The sequence below is a fragment of the Nycticebus coucang genome, chromosome 3, assembly GCF_027406575.1.
Source record: "Nycticebus coucang isolate mNycCou1 chromosome 3, mNycCou1.pri, whole genome shotgun sequence".
In the NCBI taxonomy this organism is placed as follows: domain Eukaryota; kingdom Metazoa; phylum Chordata; class Mammalia; order Primates; family Lorisidae; genus Nycticebus; species Nycticebus coucang.
Window position 1 is genome coordinate 152,237,923 of NC_069782.1, and position 23,883 is coordinate 152,261,805.

A 23,883-nucleotide genomic window follows, 5' to 3' on the forward strand; every position below is an offset into this window, starting at 1 on the left:
CCACCTAGTGGAATGCAGCAATTTGCACCAGCATTCCTTGTAAGAGAAGCAGCCCAGCATGCCCCATGGGACCCCTCGTTAAAGATCCCCGCTAGCTAGACTCTCTGCGTGTGGTTTGCTCATTTAAATGCATTCAGTTTACTACTTTTGACATTAATTGCACCGAGTGCATTTCTGGGCTCTAAAAGTTATCCTGTGAGCAAAGCAGGGTTAATGTATCAGTATGAAATGAAATGGTGAGCGGAGTCACATAAACACCCGAGAATGGAGAGCAGCAGGGATGACTCACAGGCCTCAAGTCCAAACACATCATCTTGATTTCTGAAGAGCAAGACAGCAAGAAGCTCTCTTTAGCACATCCCACCTCTAAGTCTGTGCTGACAGGTGTCTGGCAGCCATATGTGAGAGGCTCAAGTATCTCGGGCTTGTTCATCCCACGGGGTTGGGGCTCGGCCCCAGACACATGTCCCACATTGGCCCTGGATGGCTGGTCCCTTCCCTCAGCACCTACGAGCCCTCCCTTTGAGCCATGTTAATTTGCCCTTGGTGAATCCCTGTTCTGTAAATGTATCCATAAGGACACTTCGGCCTGTTCTGCCTCTTCAGATTCTCAGCAGAGGGTTTCTCGTTCGCCAGCTCCTCCCCAGGCTTTCCAGCACATGCTGGGGGTGGACTCGGAACAGGATTTCATAGACCGCACATTGAGCATGGAGACTGCCTTGTAGCTTGTCCTAATAAATGTGTAATCCTCCCCTTTCTGCATCCAGTAGGCAAATGCTGTGAAGAGCTCAGAACTGCTGGGTTTCTGTGATGAAATCCGGGGGAGAATCTCACGTAGGACTGCCTTTTCTTTCTAACAGCACTTATGCTATAAAGGTATTGAGCAGGAGTTTTGTGTCTGGCAGAGTGACCAGGAGATGTCTGCAAAATGGGGGTCCCCAGGCTCTTTTCTCTCAAGGCCTCTGCTTTAATTGGCCTGAGTCTGGATACAGTGATAGAGAGTGCTACAAATTTTTCCAGGTGATTCTCATACGAAGCCAAGACTGAAACTCTGAGAATCTAAATATTAAGGGCAGAGTTATAGTCACTCAGTGACTTGGTGTCCCTGTCTGTAAGAATATCAACAGTCCCTTCTCTCCTAGGGTTGTTAGGAGGGTTAAATACATTCACGTATGTAAACTGCTGAGCGTGGCACTTGGTCCTATGAGAACACTTGTTACAATTGCCATTATCAACATTATCCTAGATCCTTTTTCTTCTTCAATTCCACGTACGACCACATCTTTAAATCAGTGTTATCACTCAAAAAGACAGTGATTCTTAAGAACGAAGGTATTCACTGATAAGACCCCGGATTCAAATCGTGTTTCAGTCATTTGCCAGTGAGGAAGGCTTCCACTGGTCACACAGACAGGCCCCAAACCTTGAAATGACAAGATTTAGTGCAGTTAGTGTGTCTTCAGCAGACCAATGACCCTGTTCCCTGTCTCCGACACATCATCCAAATTTCTGGAGAGGGGAAAGATTAAGTGCTGATCGGCACAGACTATGTTACCATTTTGAGAAATTTCTGGCATAAGATTTTGTCATCTGGGTCTTACCTGGCGCATTTCCTTATAGTTGTGGTGCCTAAAATCTAGGTCATCAGTAGTGGTCATTTCATTCCGCCGGTGATAGTAGTTATTAGGATCTAGGGACACAAATACAGTTTTGAATTCATGGCCTTTTTTTTTAGAGTCTCACCTGCCTGGTTCATGTGAGAATTGTGGGGACAACACGGCCCAATCTCTAGCTTCTAACATCAGCTATCTGAAAAATAACCAGCTAAACAGATCCCCTGTTGGCCACGGAAACCCCAGATAAGTCTTAAAAACTGAGTCCCAGCCATGCCCGGATAGAAGGTCAGACATGGCTTGATACCCCCTCCCTCCCGGGCCACAATTACACTTTCTTTCCTAAGAGTTAAATAGAAACTAGCCCTTTCAAAAGACTTGCTCCACTGTTGATTCGCACAACAGACGAGCATCCCTTCCTGACAAGAGACCACTGATTGTGGACACAGGATACACACCAGATGCTTCCATGTCCACCATTTCAACCCTTCCCAAAACTGTCTAATTTTAATACATTTAAATGTTAAGTCTCCACCCTAAGGTGAACATGGGCCCAACGGAACATGCATGTTTCCTTACTTTGCATGCACCTTCCCCTTCATGAATATTCATAGTGAGAGACAAAAATAAAATCCCAAGCCCCCAGCTGACTGAATAGACTCCCTCTTGACCACGGGGATACCAGAGAAAGTTTATAAACCGAAATCTTGGCCCTAACAGGAAAGGAGATTGGACACGCCTTGTCATATCCCCTCTCCATCTAACTGCCATCCAGCTTTCTTCCCTGAGGGTTAAGCAGAAACCAGCCCTTTCAGAAACTCTGCTCCAGGACTGATTTCACCCAAGCACCTAATGCTGCTCCCCCTTTTACAGGCAACACAACAGACCAGCATTCCTACCTGATAAAAGCTCACCAACCACCCAGTGGTTCTGCAGTCTATGGAGGCTGCACCTCCATAGATGGAATTTGTGTCCTCTGCTTTACCTTTTGATGTCATAGGGCTGGAAACGTCACCCTCTGATCATGCTGTCATGACCATTTTTTTTTTTTTAAGACAGTATCACTCTGTTGCCCTAGGTCGAGTGCCATAGTATCCTAGCTCACAGCAACCTCAAACTCCTGACCTCAAGCGACCCTCTTGCCTTAGCCTGCTGAGTAGGTATGACTTTAGGGGCTCACCAGCTAGTTTTTCTATTTTTAGTAGAGACAGGATCTCACTCTTGCTCAGGCTGGTCTTGAACTCCTGACCTCAAGCAGTCCACATGCCTCAGCCTCCCAGAGTGCTGGGATTACAGGTGTGAGCCACCGTGCCTGGCCTATCATGGCCATGTTTTGAACATAAGTTCTACAAAGTGATATGGAACTCCATTGTGCATACACATATTTCTCCATTCATAAAAATTAATGAATCCTTCTATAGCTTATTAAATATGCATATTCAGTCACCCACTTGGTATAAATTCCTGTTTCTTTACCCCTCTTGTGAAGAAGTGTTCACCCTTGGTTCCCAGCCAGTAAGAAGGCCACCTGTAGGCTGCAAACTTCATGAAAAATAAAGCTCTCCTTCCCAAATGTATGAACCTTGAACCACAATAGTGAGAGACAGAGCCCTGACCCCAACAGGAAAGCCCTGGAATCTTAGAGCTACTCTTGCCTAAAGCCAACATCAGACCAACCCCTAGAATTTTCATTTATTTGAGTCAAAAATTTCTCCTACTTTTTTCTTAAGCTAATTCAAGTAGGACTTCTGACCTCTGAAACAGAAGTTTACGAGGCCTTTATCCTCCTGGATGGAGCTTCGGCAAATCACTCTCCTGCTTCCTTTGATGAGGTTGGTTCTGTGCACCCCACGACCTCAGAGACCTCAGACGACCTCATTCCTCCTGGAACGGCTCAGCCATGGGGCAAAGCAGGAGTGGAGCCCAAAATGATCTCCCCAACCTTACTTCCCTTATTAAATACTCAAACGTTCTGTTCTGTCCAAACTGGTCCACTGATTATGTCCCCCGCGTTCCCCCAAATATGTTGAAGTCCTAACCCCCAGCACTTCAGAATGGGACTTTATTTGGAGATACGGTTTTTACAGAAGCAAGTTAGAATGAGGTCATTAAGGTGGGCTTCATCTGAAGGGGATATATGAGCACAGAGACACACCCAGGGAGAAGGCCTCGTGGAGACGAAGGCAGAGACTGGAGTGACGTATCTAAGAAGCTAAGAAATGCCAAAGGCAGACAGCAACCAGCCGACACCAGAGGAGAGGCCCGGAGCAGAGTCTCCCTCACAGGCCTCAGAAGGAGTTTCATCTCAGACTTTGGGCCTCCAAAACTGTCAGATGACGCATTTCTATTTTCCAAGCCACGCAGTTCGGGGCACACTGTGGTGGCAGCCCTAGGAAACCACTGCACACCCGGCTCATCCTGCCTCCTCTCTTCCAGGTGCACCTGCTGTGCTCTCTGGCCTCATCCATCCCAGGGACACGCCCAGATCCAGCTGCTCAGTAGAGCCCAGCCACCCCCATCTCAGCACCTCCCTACTCCTCAGACAGGGTCACACACATACAAGTTCTTCAGTCACCTGGACTGTCCTTCATTTCCTTTTCAAGAATCTATTTGCGAGTATCCCTGATGTAAATTCACAGGAGCCCACCAGAGAAAGAGCTCACTCTGCCACAGCGTAGCCTGATTCCAGCCTTCACTGATAGGAAGTTCTTCCTTTATCACACTGCAGTCCACCCACTCGAAGTTAGTTTAATGCCCTTAAACTAAGATGACTGAGGCTCCTTCTCTCTTCCACGTATGACAAGCCTACAGATTTTCAAGAGAAAGACCGTATTTTCCCAAGTCATGTCCACTTTGCCTAAACCTTCCTATTCCTTCTGCTGTCCCCACAATGGTGCCCACAGCTCCCACCATTACAGTTCCCTCCTCTGAGCACACTCAGGTTTCTCTGTGTGGCTCTGAGGATGGTGCTCGGCTAGGGGAGGCAGAGGCTTCTTTGTTGGGAAGGGGCCTCATCTGCATCTGGTTCTAAACTGAAACTACCTTGCCATGGGAACCCCTCCACCCCTGGCTGATCGGGACAATTATCACCCTGTCCCACCAGCTCAAACAGCTGGAGGAAGCACGTCTCCCTTTCTAAGACAACTTAGTTATGTAGTTTAAAGCCATCTTGGCTACTTAAGGCTCCCAGTGCCAACTCACACCAGCTGCAGGCATACAGATGTTTCCTGGCTTCAAAATGAATCATCAATTGGCCAGCCCGTTGTTTTCCTGTCTTAATGAGCTCTGTAAATGAGACCGCAACCATGACACCTCACTTCCGGCTACCTGCGGACAGCATTTGGCCAATGCCCACCAGTTTATTGAAGCAAAAGGCCTTCGCTGACTTCAGACATCGTCACTGAACATGTGCCACATGCCCAGAACCATGTGAGGTGCAAGGTGGAAAGATCCAAGGCCCCCAGTGACAGGGGGCTCTGGCCTGGCTCATGGAAGGCGCACACACGTCCGCAGTGGCAAAGGCTGCACTCTTCATCTTCTGCTTCAGGAAGGACATGCGAGAGAGAAACAGAGAGAGAGAGAGAGAGAGCGCCTTCCCCCAGCGCTAGGCATCTGCTCTGGGGCTTCAAGCAGCTCGAGCAGAAATCAACCCCTGTACTTGGGAACAAACAATTTGACGTCCCGAGTCCCTGGTGCACAGCCACATGTTTAGGAGGAGGAGGGAGGAAGAGCAGACTGGCTGAGCACTGAGTGTGAGTGGCAGGATGCCGGGTCATGGAGGTGGCCACTGCCCAGTTCTCAGCAGCTAGGCTGCGATGGGTCCGGGACCACGTGAAAGTACACACAGATGGAACAGGGACAGGGCAGGGAGAGGAGACCTAGGGAAGATGGGAAGGAGTCCCAAGTGGACCGAGTGGGATCAAACCCCTCTCAGCCTCCCACCCGCCAGTGCCAGCACCACACCGGCCACAGAAGGGGGCTCCTGAGTCCCAAGTCAAGCCCCAGATCGCTACATGGGACTATTCTTACAAAACCAGTAGTGATCCCAGACCAGACGTCATTGCTGGGAACTGAAGGGACAGTCAAGGCCTGGAGTGCTCTGTGCTGCATCTGACCCTTCCCGACTGAGACCTCCACTCACATGTGTGGGCGCTCAGCTGGGGAGGCGCAGCCTTTTTTGGTGGGAAGGGGCCTCATCTGCGATCAAGAAACCTTGATGTGCACATCTGGAACGGGTTCAGGGTGTTTGTAGGAACGATGACACAGTTTTCAAACTGGGCAGAGCTGATGCTCATACAACATTGTGAATACATATCACTGGACTGTACACTTTAAAAGAGTTACTGTAGTTTTATGAATTTCACCTCAATTAAAAAAGAGAGTCACTGGTGGTGAAGTGCTCTCTGAGAACTGAGGAAGACAGCGGAGGGGCCTGCCACGGCAGATCTTTCTGTATCTGCAACGAGGCCAGCTTCTCACCCAAGGAAATGCCTGTCGCCATGGCCCTGTGACCTCCCTAAACCCCAGCCTGCCCAGCAGACCCCAGATAGCCTGACACTATGCCAAGCGGAGCAGCACCCCCTCCCACGAAGAGCGGGCTCCCTGATGAAGTCACACTCGCCCAGGCCCCTTCCAGCTCCTCCGATGACAAGCTGTTTCCACAAAGCAAGGCTGTGACAAACACAGGAGCTATGGCCCCCAGCCAGGAACATCCCTTACCCTGGGTCATTCCCATCAGCGGCAGCACCCAGCCCCGGCTCCCCACGGCCCCTAAGGGTGGCACACCACGGGTGCTTATGCACATGCCCCATTCCTGTGACTCTTCCTGCCTGACTATCCTCTGTGTACTCGTGGAAGTCCAGGGAAGCCTGACTCCTCTGCAGACACTGCTCTGCCAACAGCCTAGGGCCAGCTGCAGCCTGGCTGACAGGGCAGCTGCCAGCAGAGACAGTTTTTAAGAGTGTGGCTGTTTTAACAGTTTCCCAAGATAATCAACATGGGGCAGTTGGACCAGAAAGAGAAATCTCACATTTATTTAAACTCAGTAAGAGCAAGCTGCCTTCTGCTGTGGGGAGTACGGGCTACAGCCAGTGAGGGCTGATCCTACCTCCGCGGAGGAGGACTCACTGGGGAAGAGGCACTCCACGGGGGAGAGGCATCCCCCTCACCCTCACCACTGTGAGGGCCTGGGCCAGCAATCAGGTCGGCCTCATGGCAGGTGCCTGGGGCCTGCCTCAGAGCAAGGGCTCCATTAGTATTTGAGAAATGAATGAGTGGATGGATGGATGTTCTAATCAAGTTATTTAAGAAAGGCCAGTTACAAAAAAGAAACACTTTCAAGGGCCCAGGAGTCCTCTAAGAGGGGTCCACCTGCTGCGGTGATGCTACCACCCCATTACCATGGCAGAATGGAAAGTGGAAGGTGGGGACGAGGGGCAGTGAGTTAAAGCCAGATCCTCAGGTTTTGGGGACAAGCACAAAACATTATGTCATCTTTGGTCTGCCAGAGGATTTGTTTCCCAGGGTGGCCATAACAAAGTACCACACACCAAGCACATGGCTTAAAACAACAGGCATTTATTCTCTCAGGGTTCCGAATGATGGAAATTCAAAACAAGGCCTGGACAGGGCCGGGGAGGAGCCTTCCTTGCCTCTGCCGGCTTCTGCTGGGTGCCAGCACTCCTTGGCTCGCAGCTTCTTCACTCCTGCCTCTGCCTCTGCCATCACCTGGCAGTGTCCCTGTGCACCCGTGTCTCTGTTTACTCTTCTTCAGGACACCAGTCATTGAATTTAGGGCCCACTCTAATCCAGAATGGCCTCAACGGACTGATTATATTGTAAAGACTATTTCCAAATGAGGTCACATCTGAGGTTCTGGGTGACACTTAGTCGTGGTGAGCCCTGAGCAAAACCCCTCTGCTAGAGACGTCCATCTTTCTGAGCTAAGCTGCTTCTGATCAGGGTAAAGTGGGCTTCTTGCTGTATAGCAACACCCAGGCCCAGGATCTAAGATAACCCCCATGACCTGTAGCCTCAAACACAAAACCCAGAGTCCTCTGCACAGGGGAGACCTGACAGGGAGGCCTTGGCATTCCAGTCTCAGCAAGTCAGACAGGAAGGGCAGAAAACAAAACCAGGACAAAGTTAGTGGAGATAAGAAGAAATGGATTTTTCTCTGTCACATCCACCCACCTCCATAGGGTCTGGTGACCTGAGACAGGAGTCAGCCATAGAACCAAACAGCCAATGCCAGGGCAGTGCAGGAAGGAGAAGAGAGCAGGGAAATTAGACTTGCCGAGCACCCAGCACGTGCGGGCACTGTACACACATGGTCTCATTTAGTCTCCACAGTGTTTACAGATCAGCATGGAAGAGCTGCTGTAAAATTAAAAATAAAAATGAGAGCAGACTCCTCTCCTCTGCTTTCTAGGGGAGCAGCAGAGCTCTTCTCATGGAACTCGTGACTTTGAAAGGTGCAGGCCCTCGCCTGGATGGGAGAAGGTCTCCGTCTAAAAAAACCCAGATGTCCCACTCAGAAGCCCCAACTCAGAAGCCCAAGACACAGAGGTGAGAGCACAGGAGAGACAGAGACAGGACATGGGGACAGAAGAGAGTCTCCATGGGGAGACCACGGCCTTAGTGACATGGCAGAGGGCCAGCCTGAGGGGAAAGGCAGCAAGCAACTGTCCCCTCTGCTGGGAGGACCAGGAACCCAAGGGAGGGAAACTATGACGTCAGGTCTGTGGGTTTCAGGCTCCATGTAGTAAAGCGCCTCTGTTCCCCCAAACCTTCCTCAGCAGTCCCTCCTGCAAATCAGCACAGTGGAGCCTTGTTCTAGAATCCAGAGCCTCTGGTAGGAAAGGCCTGAGAGCAGAGTGGGGAGGAGGCAGAGGCAGCTGGGCCACACCAGAGCCCCCTGAAATGCCAGGGAGGGGACTCAGGATTTCTTGTAGGACTGTGAAGAGCTTGAGTTATTTTATCTGGATGTTTTATGAAAGCATAACCCCAGCAGTTAGAGGACTTAGCCACACTTCTACAGGGAAGGTCTGACCTCCATTCTATAGACGAGTGTTTTTCAGCCTTTGTTATCTCACAGCACACTTGAACCTGTACTAAAACTTCCACAGCACACTTAAATTATGTTGATTAAAAACAAAGAGTACTGAAACTGGACCCACACCTTTCCCCACTCACAAAAATTGATTCAAGATGGATAAAGGACTTAAATTTAAGGCATGAAACAATAAAAATCCTCAAAGAAAGCATAGGAAAAACACTGGAAGATATTGGCCTGGGGGAAGACTTCATGAAGAAGACTGCCATGGCAATTGCAACAACAACAAAATAAACAAATGGGACTTCATTAAACTGAAAAGCTTCTGTACAGCTAAGGAGACAATAACCAAAGCAAAGAGACATCCTACACAATGGGAAAGGATATTTGCATATTTTCAATCAGACAAAAGCTTGATAACTAGGATCTATAGAGAACTCAAATTAATCCACATGAAAAAAGCCAACAATCCCATATATCAATGGGCAAGAGACATGAATAGAACTTTCTCTAAAGATGACAGACGAATGGCTAACAAACACATGAGAAAATGTTCATCATCTCTATATACTAGAGAAATGCAAATCAAAACAACCCTGAGATATCATCTAACCCCAGTGAGAATGGCCCACATCACAAAATCTCAAAACTGCAGATGCTGGCGTGGATGTGGACAGAAGGGAACACTTTTACACTGCTGGTGGGACTGCAAACTAGTACAACCTTTCTGGAAGGAAGTATGGAGAAACCTCAAAGCACTCAAGCTAGACCTCCCATTTGATCCTGCAATCCCATTCCTGGGCATCTACCCAGAAGAAAAAAAATCCTTTTATCATAAGGACACTTGTACTAGACTGTTTATTGCAGCTCAATTTACAATCGCCAAAATGTGGAAACAGCCTAAATGCCCACCAACCCAGGAATGGATTAACAAGCTGTGGTATATGTATACCATGGAATACTATTCAGCCATTAAAAAAAAATGGAGACTTTACATCCTTCGTATTAACCTGGATGGAAGTGGAAGACATAATTCTTTTTTTTGTTTGTTTGGTTTTTTTTTTTTGTGGTTTTTTGGCCAGGGCTGGGTTTGAACCCGCCACCTCCGGCATATGGGACCGGCGCCCTACTCCTTGAGCCACAGGCGCCGCCCGGAAGACATAATTCTTAGTAAAGCATCACAAGAATGGAGAAGCATGAATCCTATGTACTCAATTTTGATATGAGGACAATTAATGACAATTAAGGTTATGTGGGGGGAGGAAAAGCAGAAAAAGGGACGGAGGGAGGGGGTGGGGCCTTGGTGTGTGTCACACTTTATGGGGGCAAGACATGATTGCAAGAAGGACTTTACCTAACAATTGCAATCAGTGTAACCTGGCTTATTGTACCCTCAATGAATCCCCAACAATAAAAAAAAAAAAAAGAGTAAAGAAAGAATATATTTACTGTGCTTTGAACTTCTTTCAAAAATAATTTAATTAATGATCTTTAAAATTTTTTCACGGCACATCTAAGATCCTCTCAAGGCGCACCAGTTGAAAATCACTGCTGTGGACAAGGGCATTGCTCCTTGCCTGAGACCACAGTTGCAGAGGAGTGAAAGTGGGATTTGAACTCAGGTCTGGTCTAAGTCAAGGCTCGTGCCCTTTCTTTCCACCTGGCTTCCCCCAAGAAGGATGTGACTCACCTTTTTTAAAGGGCCCTGGCAAACCAGAGAGCTGCAGCTGGTGGAGCAATTCCAGTGAGCTCCTCTGTGCTCGTGGAAAAGAACCTCAACGCATCACCATTAGCAGAGGAGGCCTAGGATCACGGGAGATGAGGGCACTGTGTACCCCTCCCCCGAACTGATTCCTGCCTTTTCAAGAGCTTAGATCTAGGGCCCAAATTCATGATCAATTCCTTAGCACAAGAGTCATTCAAACCATCAGCCTGACTTCATAAAGCCAAGTGGAAGGGAGAAAAGCAGACAGATTGATGTTGAAAGTCTTTGCACCTCTGATGACCTAACAGAGTGACAGCCCCTACTTCTCCCAATTTACATGTACTGATGGGAGGGAGGCTGGCTGGAACAAGGCTATTATAGTTCAGCAAGACAGGTAGTGGGTTCATAATTAAAATAACTGCTCAGTAATTATGAACTGATGAGCATGGACTGGGTGTATGTATGGGGAGGAAGGAGACCCGGCATTTCAGCTGGCCCCAGCCAACCCAGAGGAATGATTCCTGGGCACTGCCCTTGGGAACTCTCTGTGCTGGAGGGAGAGTGAGCTTGTTTGCACAGACCTACAGATAGCTCATCACTAGGTTCTCTGAGTCAAATTCAAGACCCCTGGACACCTCAGCACTGTGCAGAGGGAGTCGCTTAGACCTGGAGGCCAGAAACAGGAGGCAGGAGAGTGACCATGTCCCCGAAGAGGTCAAAGTCACACATTCATGGAAAAAGCTGCTGGAGAGAGACAGGAGCTCACGCATCGCCATCCCACTGTCTTGAAGATCATTTCCCAGGATGCCGGACACCAACCCTGTCACCCTATGGGCCAGGTGTGTACAAAGCTCACAGAGCCTTTTTAAGAACCAGGCAGTGTGCATAGCAGTGTTGTTTGCAATAGTAAAGGCCATGCTCTTGAAGTCAGCTGGCATAGGTCTTTATCTGAACACTTCATTACTAAAATTTGATCTTCGGAAGCTCTCGCCAGGTCCTGATAAGCATATATATTTAGTCCAAAGTGGACAAGTCTATCCAAATATGGAGAAAAGGCCTTGACTTTTATTTTTACCTTTTTAAATGAATATCAATAAAGTTATTTTTATTTTTGTTTGTGGTAAAATACACTCATGTAAACTTTACCATCTTCATCAGTTTTAAGTATGTACTTCAGCGATGTTAAGCACATCCACATTGTTGGGCAACCAGCACCACCATTTGTCTCCAGATGCTTTCATCTTGTAAAAACTCTGTATCTCATTGAACAACAAATCCCCTTTTTCTCTTATTTATGAGATATTTAAAAATCCTATTAATAGACTGTGGTATATGGTAATTCATTCTCCAGCTCAAACATTTTTGGAAAGATTGTTGATAAAGTCTTAAAAAGCCCCAGCACACTAGGCTGGCCCCACCCAAGGGTTCATAGGAGGGGACAGAGAGGCATAGAAAGAAAGGAAAATGGATTTTTATAAAGAAGAGTTCTAGAAAGAGCACTCGGGTGGCTGCTTTCAGACCACGAGGTCAGCCTGGGTTGGTACAGCTGAGTCGGGTCATCCCTGGCTGTGGCTGCATTTACTTTTACAAAGGAATCTCACTGGTACTTGGGCAATAAGCAGGCTCCTTTGGGGTCCCTATACTGCCCTGGAGATGTGACCATCACCAGGCAGCAGGTATGAACAGCCAGCTCCCCTCTGAACAGACTGCTATGTCACTTCCAAAAGAAAAATGGCCCTAAATATTTGGGGGGTGGAAACTAGAACCACTCTGAGTCCATACTTGGAATCCAGATTGCATGATGTGGCTCTGCTTCTGTGAGTGTTTAAAGGACCTCCAGGACCTATCTTCAAACACACACCCACACAGAATAACTTCACAGGGAAATATTTATTCCATGAGACTCTCAAAGGCTACCCTGTGCCCTTTACGAACAACAGATGAATTCCTGCCCACAGAGAAAAACCATGACCTTACTTTTTAAAGCAAGCAGACCAAGGCTGTGCTGTGCAGAACGGGACAGCAAGACTCTTGGCCTGGCATAAAGAGGGCCAGAGTCCACAGCCCTCCCTGAAAGCACCTGCCGACATCTGTACCACAGACGCCCTATACAGGAAGAGCCTACGAGCCCAGGGTAGCAGGGGCTGGGTACTAACCAGCCACAGAAGGAAGTCCAAATCCAAAACCATCCAGGGCTTCAACATCAGCCTTCTCTCTACATCAGCCTTGTGCATTCCTTATACACAATCCCACTTACCATAATCTAATTTCAGGAAATAATCATGGACACGCACACACACACACAAAAAAAACAATGGCAGAGAAATAAGGATATTCACTCTGCGGTTGTTTATGGGATCAAAATATTGGAAACAACTGAATTTCCAACTAAATGAAGCAGACTAAAATCATGAGATTTTGGTCCATGGACCAGGCTAGAAGGCATCTAGAAGACAGATGGTCTCTGATGGTTTTAATGACGTGAAAGAAAAATTGCACTCTATTAAGTACAGGCACAAAACAAGAAATCTGTCTGGAGTGAGGGTGAGTAGACAGGTGGATAGAGACGTCTTTCTCACCAGTATAAGGTCTGTGTTCTCCAAATCCATGCTTGGCAAGCAAGATCATGGATATTATAGGATTGGAGAACAAAACAATCAAATGACCCTAAGTACACTTTGAAAACACAGTCAATGTAAGTTCCCAGACAGGGGTAGTAACTATAGAAATAGCATCAGAGCTGGAACCCTGCCCTCAGGAGGTCCCAGGAGGAACGGGGCCAGGCCACATCTCAGAGAGGATGAGAGGCAGGAGCCGCAGCTGTGCTCTGTGCTCCCACGGCCTTGCCGTGGGTGGACATGAGTGTGGAAACTCCTGCAGGACAACAGCTGCTATGGGGGTGTCCTCAGGGCTAGCTGCCTTCTCTGGAGATGTCTGGTCAGGGTGAAGATGCTGCACAGGCTCCATATGGGCACAAGAATCTCTAGCTACAAGCCAGGTCAGCCTGTCCCCAGCAGACAGTGCCAAGGACCTGGATGGCACACGTGGACTCAAGCCCTCTTTCTTTAAGCCACCCAGAGGTTACACCCAAATACCATCATGTGAAAAAAGGGCAAGGGGGATGCAACCCAGCAGAGTGAGCATTTACCCAAAGACACAGGCATCCAAGTGGAGCTATTTAAAGCAAAAAAGGCCATGTAAACGGTCATGTTTAAAATGAACTTTTACACCTCCTACCCCACTGCCACTACCCAGTGTAGCAAGATCTGTCAACAAATAAATGTGTCCCCCCGATATTGACACCATTTTTAAAATTTTGGATTAATATGAAGGTATGTAAGAGGAGGTCACATTGTTTGTGGTGGTAAAGTCCAAGCTGTAGCTGTGACCGTCACCCGGGAAGTGTGCCACTGTACTGGTTAGGTGGGAAATTACCCAGCCCCTTCCCCACTCCCCCATCATGAATTTCACTGAGTTTTTTTCTCATATATGCATGTCATTGGTAACCTAAAAGTCTCAACTTAGCATTGAGTACATGGATGCTTGAGTTTCCATTCTGACGGTACTTTACTTAGGACAGTATTCTCTAAATCCATCCGAGTTGTAACCAAAACTCCAAAATCTCCATCTTTTTATGGCTGAATAGTATTCCATGGTATGCATATACCATGGATGACACAATTCTTTGTTGCTCTCTTCCCAGGGGTGGGCATCATCTTAAACTGCGGTAGGCAAAACCACACGTGGCAAGAACTTCAGCCCCCCAAGTGCCCACCGTGCTTCTGAGTGAGATTATGAGAAAAGTTTATTTTCTTTTTTGCTCACCTATGTCTTCTAAATATTCTACAATAGACTTGTTTTTTTTACATGTGAACACTATGGCTTGGTTTACTTTTGCTGGCCTTGTCCGGGTGTCTGCATCGGGCCCCGGGAAGGACAGGACAGCAAAGTCACCTGGCAGTGGGCAGCCGAGGATCTCCAGCCTCATGCAGATGCTCCCGTTGTCAAACCAGGACCGCGGGTTAATGCGAATGTAGCGGGCCACCATGGGGACAGGCAGCTCGTTGAGAACAGGGATCTCCTTCTCACTGTTTCCTTCAAATATCTATGTAGCTCAAGGATGGAAAAGGAACTCTTTTAGAGTTTAGATAAAAGCGTCAGTAATTCACTTCAGCAAGACCTTACTGTGGAAACCTACCCAGTGCTGGGCACTGAGGGAAAAGGAGGAGGAGGCAGGCCTGGACCCTGCCCTCAGGAAGCCCCGCCTCAGCGTATGTGCGCAGGGGGAGGAGAGTGTGCTGACTCTGCACTGCAGGAGAAATCTATTCGTGTCATAGCAAAGGGACAGCCAGAGAGGTCTGAGGTTTCAGAAGGAGGGGACCAGGCTAAGTAGTGAGGAACAGGTGGGGTTCGAACCAGCACTGCAGGACACTAGTTAGCTCTGTGGGGTTAGACGGTGTCAAGAGAAAAGGGACAGCAGTGACTGCAAAGCCCAAAGACGGGGTTCACAGGCAGAAGAGCAGTGCTCCCTTCCACTGGGCCCGGGACTGTGCATGCAGGGTAAGAATGAGAAAGAAGCTGAAAGGGCAGGCTGTGGACAGTCCGAGGTGTAGGACGCGGGATGCCACGCCACGAATATGCACTTGAGATTCTGAGGAGGAAAGAGACAGGTTCAGAATTGACTAAGCTGGAGCTATTCATGTAGCTACAAGATCAAGATCATTAAAGAATGTTAGGAAACTATTACAAAGAGCTGCAAGGCGCCAGCATGTCCTTTGCATATATCCTCCAGGGTTAACTTGTGAATGATGGAAGAGGCTGCATCCCAGCAGCTCTCGGACTGGATTCCACATTAGCCCTCACCATAAGCCACTTGCCACTTCTATCTAGGGAACAGGATGGGGGTCGCCATCCATTAATCTCTTGCAGGAGGGTTGCGTCAACATGAAATCAGGAAATCTCAAGGGACAGGGCATATATTACCTCCCTTTGCAGAGCCTCACACTGCCAGGCACCAAGGCCGCGGTTAGAGGGAAGAAGAGACTCACCATGTCGCCAGATCCATTCTTGACAGTGACCCAGGTATGGCTGTCATTGCTCACCATGACCTTATAGGATGTCACCCAGTCACTCCTATAAGAAAATAAAACACCATTGGGACTACTCACTCTAATGATGTTTGCCTCTTCCATGGAGAGGTAAGAAGAGAGACACCAGAGGCCAACAGCACTGGGTCAGACCCCAGCTCCAGGACACTCACCTGCTGTGTGACTTTGGCTGCATAAGTGACTCATCAATACCACTGTTTATCTATCCATAACATGGAAATCATAACCCGGAAATCATATGTCCTTGGAAATCATGGGAATATAAAAGGTACCAACCTTCCAGAATTAATGTGAGCCTTAAATGCTGCAAACCTCTTAAACACTTAGCACAATACTCAGCCCTGAGGAAGCACACTCACAAAAAACACACAAATATTTATTTATGTGTTTAGAGGTCACATCATACACAACAGAGGTGTAATGGAGTCCCCTGTGCTAAAATAGTCTCAGTAAAGGTTGCCAATTGGTCTGGAAATTTCAGCTAAGAAATTCATTTGAGAATATAACGGACTAGATCTCACCAAGCACAAAAATATTAATATCTTGCACCGCTGAGAGACGCTGGCTTCCTCCTCATCTGTCACAGCCATGTAGACAACCCCCATCCCATGAAGAAACCAGTGATGGATGGACCTGAAGCCGCTGTCATCATATCCGACTGCACAGCGTTAACGGGGGGTAAAACAGCCGTAATCCAACTTCCCACAGTGATGATCAATCAGATAAGCGTGACAACCAAAACAAAACAACCTTCATGAGGAAAACACATTTTTTCTCTCTTGCTTAGTTTTTTGTAACATAAACTGTTAAGCATGTAGAAAAGTCTTCCTAAGTTACCCTTCCCTCACCTTTTAATTTTTAAAATATTGGAACTGGGCACCAAGTTACTAGTCCTTTAGAAAATCCTGCCTATTGACATATTTGCAATCTTTTTCTCACTGTGGACTCCAGTAGGTCTCAACATTGAGATCTCCCCCAACAAGATTCTGAGTTTCCAGCTGGAATCGATGCCATCCAGGAGAAGTGTCTTTAGAAAGAGCAGCTGGTTCTATTCATTCTGTTTCATCTCATTGCCTTGTCAAGAAAATTTTAGGCACTTTTACACAAGCTTGGAAACAACCCCTCTTCTCACACATTCTCCTCATCTCTCTCCTCTCCACCAGCTTCATCTGAATACCTCCTGGAAGTCAGGCTCCACCAAACCCCACCTTCCTCTGTTGAGAGTTACCAGTGTAAGCCCACGACCCTGATCTGGATGCTCTGAAGCATGAGCTCTGGATGCTCTGAAGCATGCCTCCTGAAAAGCATCTCAGCAACAGCTCATGTCCTTTGCGCTGGAAGATGATCCTCACCCAAAATAGCAGCCCCCCCACGTTGAAATAATTTCCAAATGACTTGCAACCGTGGTTCCCTTTGCTGTCTGCTTTCCTGCTGATAACGTCCAGCCGTGATCCAGCAAAGCAGACTACAGAGGAGAAAGCCGAACTCTATTGACAGAGAGGTGATGAATTTAGGAAACCCTTCTGCCAAAAGGAGCATGCAAATAACAAGAGGGAAGGAGAAAGAAAAATCAAGATAATTCTCCAAAGAAAAGAAGAGGGAGAAGAAAATGGAAATGAAGGCCAAATAACAATTTCATAAATTTAAAATAAAAAACGAATATACTACTTCTGTTACAAGGGTCATTAATTATTAGTATGACACAGGCTCTTCTGAACTACAGCCTACCCTGCTGTCTATCTGATCCCACCCTGTCTCAGTGACATTGAAAATTAACCTGCTTTGAACCAGCTGATTTATGTCTTCCACTCTGCACAGGGTCATCTCCAGGGTCCTGATGTCAGGAAAGGTAATGCCATCCACTCAGGGAAGCCAAAATCCCAGTCGCCCCTGTCATCCCACTTTTTCTCTCCCCCCTATTGTTAATACATCACCAAGTGCTATCAATTTTAACAGCTACAGTTTTCTAGGTTGTAGCCACCTACTGCCCTCCGCCATCCCTCCTACTCCACCCTACAGCCATCACCCCAGCTCATTCTCCAAGGCCAGGACTATTGCAATTGCCTCAAAATGGTCCCCTGGCATTTCACCTGCTTCCCAATCTATCCTGCCACCAAAAGCTCACTTTTCTAATGTCAATGTCTAACATGTCACTCCCTGCTTAATCTATCTCTTATCTTAGGTATTTTAGAATATTAAGCACTCTGTTGTTTTAGTATTAGGAACAAGATCCTCCTTTGTTCTACAAGACCCCTGCCTACCTCCTATTCTCCAGGTTCTTCCTTTCAATTCCTGATGCTGATTACACTCTCTCCTGCCTCGGTGCCTCCTGTTTGCCATTAAATTATTCAGACCTCAAATTGATCAAAACACCTGTCCTAACCCTCCAATCTAGCTACTTTTTCTTCTCCTATGTTCTTTCCTCTCATAGTATAACTCCATTTGTAAATTTAAACCCCTTTCTGGAATTATCGGATGATGTCTTTATCTTCCACTAGAGTATTCGCATCTCATAGATGAAGAAGGAGAGACTGTGGCACCTTGGGGGACACACACGGAAGCTGAGTCTGCCAAACGACAGAGAAGGATGTGAGGCCAGGGTGTGCTGGGCTTTGTGGGTCATCCAACGGGGTGGAACTTCCTCTGCCAGACAGTAGGGAGCAGCCCCCGGGAGTCCAGCAAGGGTGATGAAAAGGACCTGATGACCAATTAGAAAGTCTCCTCTGCTGCCCCAAATTCCACTGTAATAGAACCTTAGCTGACAAGAGACTATAAAGCTGACTCCGCTCTCTGTCACCTCTAAGTGCTGCTGGAGCGAACGTAACCACGAATGGGTCTTCTTGCCCCGGTTTATGAAGACTTTGTTCTCTTTGTCTCAGACTTAGTTTTGTCTGTGGCAATTCACACCATGACCTATAAATATGGCACCAAGTTATGCCAAACTCACAGTTGGGAAAGGACCCCCTTTTCCATTCTCTGGATTTCTAAAAAAAAAAAAAAAAAAAACAGGTGCTATTCTTCCCTTAAATGTTTAACTCAATCAAACTTTCTGAAAATGGGAATTTTTCCCATGGGACAATCTTTAACAATGAACTGATATTTTTAGTAGATATGAACACTTATATTTTCTATTTCGTCTCCTGTCAGTTTTGATAACTCAAGTTTTTTAAAGAATTACTGCCTTTCGGCTATATTCTATTTTATTGGCCTGAAACTGTTCTTTGTATCAATTTTTTGATGTCTGAAAGATTTTTAGTTATGTTCCCTTTTCTGATCTTAATAATGGTAGTTGTTATTTTTCTTTTCCCCTGATTATCCATGTCATGATTAATAAAAATAATTTTATTAATCTTTTCACAGAACCAACTTTTGGCTTTATTATTTGCTTCCTATTAGATTGAATCATTTGAAACTGCCATCTTAATAGGTTAAAATGGTTGAATATAGGTGATTTCCTAAGACTCAAACTATATCTTTTGTTAATTTCTAGTCTCTATTCTTATCTTTATTATTTCCCTCCTTTATATAGTTTTCCCTCCTTTTTTTTCTTTTTTGAGACAGAGTCTTGCTTTTGCTCTGTTGCCCTGGTACAGGGCAGGGCCATCACTGTAGCTCACTGAAGCTTCAAACTCCTGGTCTCAGGTGATCCTCCTGCCTCAGCCTCCCAAGTAGCTGGGCCTATAGGCATGCACCACCATGCCCAGCTAGTTTTTCTATTTTTAGTAGAGAAAAGGGTCTTGCTTTTGCTTAAACTGGTCTTGAACTGCTGTGCTCATGTAATCCTCCCAGCTCGGCCTCCCAGAGTGCTAGGATTATAGGTGTGAGCCACTGTGCCCAGCCTATATAGCTTCTTAAGATCACTAATTTTCTATTTTTCTTCTTTTCTAATATTGCATTTAAGATTATAAAGTTCCCTCAGAGTGCTGCTTTAGTTTTATGACAAATTTTGACAAGTCACATCTTCATTATCATTTAATTCAAAATCTTAATTCCTGTTCTGATTTTTTCTTTGATCATGAACTATTTACAAGCGTATAGTTCAATATCTAGGGACTGTATAGTTTCTAGTTATTTTTTACTGTTAATTTCTAGTTTAACTCTATTGTGGACAGAGAACATACTCTGAATCATGTCAACCCTTTGGCCTTTGTTGAGATATCATTTATGGCTCAGTGTATGGTCAATTTTGGCAACTGTTCCATGTGCACTTAAAAACAATGTAACAATGTCAGTTCTGCAATTGTTGGGTATAACATTCCACTTATTCTATTTTCTATTTATTAACTTATTAGTCATACATTTGAACTCCTCTTTTCATCAATTACCCTAAAGACTGCAGGATGACCTTTGAGATGCTGCAGTATTATTCAAATGATAATCTCTACCACATGCATGATTATGTTAGAACCTTACAACACTTTGAAGTCCATTTACCCCACCAGCTTTTGCAGTATTTTTGAATTCATTTTTAATTTTCCCTGTAGCTTAAATTTCATAAGACATTCCTATTATTGTTTTGTACAGTTGCTATGTACAAACCTACTTATTTACCTTTCCTAGTATTCTTCACTTATTTTTGCATTTCCACATTTTGATCTGGGACCATTTCTTTCTGCTTCAAGTACTCCCGTAGACATTTCTTTTAAACCAGGTATGCTGACAACACAATTTTCTAGATTTTATTGTCTGAATGATGGCTTTATTTCGTCTTCATTTTTGAATGATAATTTTGTTGGGAATTCTGGATTGACATTCATTTTCTTTCTGCACTTGAAAAATTTGATTTTATTGGATTCTGAGGCATCATTGGAACTATTGTTTAGTAAATGTATATTTTTACTTTATGGGATTCTAAGGCATCTTGAAACTATTGTTTAGATGTGTACAGTAAGAATAGGACTAGGAAAGTGAGTGCTAACCACTGTAGCTTGAATCCAGCTTCATTGTTTGCCCACTACAGAAGCTTGACAAGCTACCTAGCCTTTTGAAAATAATAAAGTTACCTGCAAGGAGGCTATATATTAATGCAGAAATTGAGAGATGTTATAGTACACTGGGTAAGCCCTTAGGCTTTAACGTCAAGAAGACCAAACTAAAATTCTAGCTCTTCCACTTACTAGCTGCAACTTGTGTGACAGTCATGTGACTTCTAAGCCCCAGCTGTGAGATAAGTTAACAACTCTACCTCCTGGCACAGTGAGGGCTGAATGAGGCAGAGCGTGTGGAGCCTGAGCATGGTGCCTGCTGGCACACAGTAACTGTTCCATGGTACAAACATGAGCTATAAATGAGAACAATACTATTAAGCCCAGTCACAGTGGTTCACACCTATAATCCCAGCACTCTGGGAGGCTGAGGAAGAGGACTGCTTGAGCTCAGGAGTTTGAGACCAGCTTAAGCAAGAGCAAGACCCCATCTCTACTAAAAATAGAAAAACTAGCTAGCTTTGTGGCTCATGCCTGTAGTCCCACCTACTTGGGAGGCTATGGCAGAAGGATCACTCGAGCCCAAAAGTCTGAGGTTGGTGAGCTATGATGCCGCAGCACTCTACCCAGGATGATAGAGACTCCATATCACCATTAAAAAAAAGAAGAAGAAGAATATTATCAAGGCCAATGGCGCACACCTGTAGTCCCAGTACTTTGGGAGGCCAAGATGGGAGAACTGGTAGAAGCTAGGAGTTTGAGAACTGCCTGAACAACATAGCAAGACCCCATATTTACAAAAAAATTTTAAAAATTAACTGGCTATGATGGCAGATGCCTGTAGCCCCAGCTACTTGGGAGGCTGAGGCAGGAAGATCCTTTGAGCCCAGGAGTTCAAGGCTGTAGTTGAGCTATGATGGTACCACTGCACCCTAGCCTGGGCAACTAAAGTGAGACCCCATCTCAAAATAATAATAATAATAATATCATAATTAATACACTATCAAATGCCATACCAGAAAATAGGATTGTTAGTTGAGCAGTGACATAATTCAGATGCTCCTTCCAGACACATCCAGGGCATGATTTTCAGGCTTAACCCTTTGTTAAGCCCTTCTGATGGGAATAATCTGTCATAGCCATCAAGAAATTAAAATTTAATTAGCTCGGGGCGGCGCCTGTGGCTCAGTGAGCAGGGCACCGGCCCCATATACCGAGGGTGGCGGGTTCAAACCCGGCCCCGGCCAAACTGCAACAAAAAAATAGCTGGGCGTTGTGATGGGCACCTGTAGTCCCAGCTACTTGGGAGGCTGAGGCAGGAGAATCGCCTAAGCCCAGGAGTTGGAGGTTGCTGTGAGCTGTGTGAGGCCACGGCACTCTACCGAGGGCCATAAAGTGAGACTGTCTCTACAAAAAAAAAAAAAAAAAAAAAATTTAATTAGCTCTTCCTTAAAACTAAGAAGGCTGATAATCCAGAATGATAGAAAAGACAGTTGCCAATCAGCATGGTGCTGGGGTAGGAGTGAATTCTGTCTGAAAGTCCTATCCACGTGGAAAGGTTAAAGTGTTGCAGAGTGTGGTTCCTATCCCTGCAACTTCTATAGGAGAAACATCACAGCTGCCTCTGAGAATACAAAGCAAAATTACACATGATCCCTTTACTTGAGGATTTTGCGGAAGGGGAAGACAGATGTAAAGTGAAAATTTCACCAAGAGACTGCGGCAGCTGCGGCCAGCCGTGGAGACAGGGCATGGCTGTGTGGCCCAGGAGTGTGGAGGAGGCGAGGCAGTTTGGTGAATGAATATAATCTTTATCTGACATAGAGCTGCATATTTTCTTCTTTTGTGACAGCCACATCCATTTTTTATGAGAGCATCCTGAAGACTGGAACTATAATGTTCCTCCTGCCTGGTTTCCCAATCATCAGGCATGGTTTGAAAATCACAGCACTGTTGTGGCTTTTTCCACTTCCTTCAGGGAGATTATTCCACATCACAAAGACACCTTGACATTTAATTCTCTGCAACTGGAAGTTCTGACTCCCAGCAACACAGTCCAAGTAAAGAAATGGTGACGTCAAAGGCTTCTGACTGCAGAAAGAGGGAGGGGCTTCTCTGGACTCTACTCAGCTCCCTCTACTTAAAAAATTTAAAAACCAAACAAAATCCCCTTGTATGATATTACCACACTTCCCTGCAACCCACCTTTCCTTCAAATCAGGAAAATACAGAAGGTAGGCCTCAAAAGAAAATGCTGGAACACATTCAGACATTGTACTGTATGATGTTAATTTGCTTTAAATAAAAACAAAGAATCTCCACCGTCAATAAAATGCCAGACTAAATATTTTAGAGCTTTCTAATACAATGCAACATGATTCTGGTGACATTAAAACAAACAAATGATTTAAACCATTAGTGTGTTTGCAAGCAAGTAAAAAAAGAATCTCCAAGTAGGGGGGAAAGAGCTGTCAGTGGGAGAGAAAAGCAGTGAGCAGAGAGAAAACGCACAGGGAGGCCTGGGGCCAAGGCGCTAAACTGAGGAGCAAGGAGAGCTTGGGAAGTTGAACTCAAGACTTTCTAAGACCCACAATGGGGTTTAAATGGCTTCTGAAAACCTTATCCACTGGCTCCCAGCAGAAGCACAAACACATCGTTTCTAAAGAAAAGTCTTCAATTTAGGCTCTTGAAGGATTCACTAGGTTTAATCACGTAAGACCTCTCAATTTTTAAAAAATCATTAAACACACAAGAAAACCTTCTCCATGACAAAAAGGCAGCAGAAACAAAAAGCAACAAATTTAGATCCCAAAGAACTTCAGATTTTAAAATTATCAGAGTTTGAAAATTTCCCTGATCAAAGATTTATACAGTACCTAATATGCATCATGCCTTTGTAAGTCCATGGTTTGTAACATCCATGGTTTCTTGCAGTAACTACAATCTGAAAATATTAAGTGGAAAATTCCAGAAATAAATAATTCATAAGTTTTAAACTGTGCTCCAATCTCAGCAGCATGGTGAAATCTCATGCCATCCCCCTCTGTCCCACTCAGGACAGGATCGCGCCTTTGTCCAGCATACCTACCCTGGGTATGCTACCCACCCACCGGCTGCTCACTCACCATCTCAGTTACCAGATCAGCTGTCACCGTACCACAGTGCTATGTTCAAGTCACCTATATTTTACTTAACAATGGCCCAAAGCACAAGAAGTAGTCATGCCAGCAGTTCAGATATTCCAAAGAGAAGCTGTAAAGTGCTTCCTTTAAGTAAAAAGGTAAAAGGTCTCAACTTAATAAGGAAAGAAAAATAGCATCTGTTGAGCTTGCTAAGATCTATAGTAAGAACAAATCTTCTACTCATGAAGTTTTGAAGAAGGAAAAAGAAACGATGCTAGTTTTGCTGTTGCACCTCAGACAGCAAAAGTTACAGCCTCAATGTGTGAAGCTTACTGCTTAAGACAGAAAAAGATTAA

At 45.7% G+C, this 23,883-nt stretch overlaps 1 protein-coding gene across 4 annotated transcripts in view; it reads right to left on the bottom strand.

The window, feature by feature from the left end:
* The window catches only part of CPXM2 (carboxypeptidase X, M14 family member 2), a 124,082-nt gene that overhangs the window by 27,357 nt on the left and 72,842 nt on the right, over positions 1-23,883 (bottom strand). For 3 of the 4 annotated variants that reach the window (XM_053585393.1, XM_053585394.1, XM_053585396.1), the window contains 3 exons: positions 15,421-15,505; positions 14,327-14,477; positions 1,602-1,690 (listed from right to left, as the gene is read on the bottom strand). In XM_053585393.1, coding sequence (XP_053441368.1) covers positions 1,602-1,690; positions 14,327-14,477; positions 15,421-15,505 — 325 coding nt within the window. The remainder of the gene's footprint in view (positions 1-1,601; positions 1,691-14,326; positions 14,478-15,420; positions 15,506-23,883) is intronic. The other variant, XM_053585395.1, reaches the window with a different exon arrangement.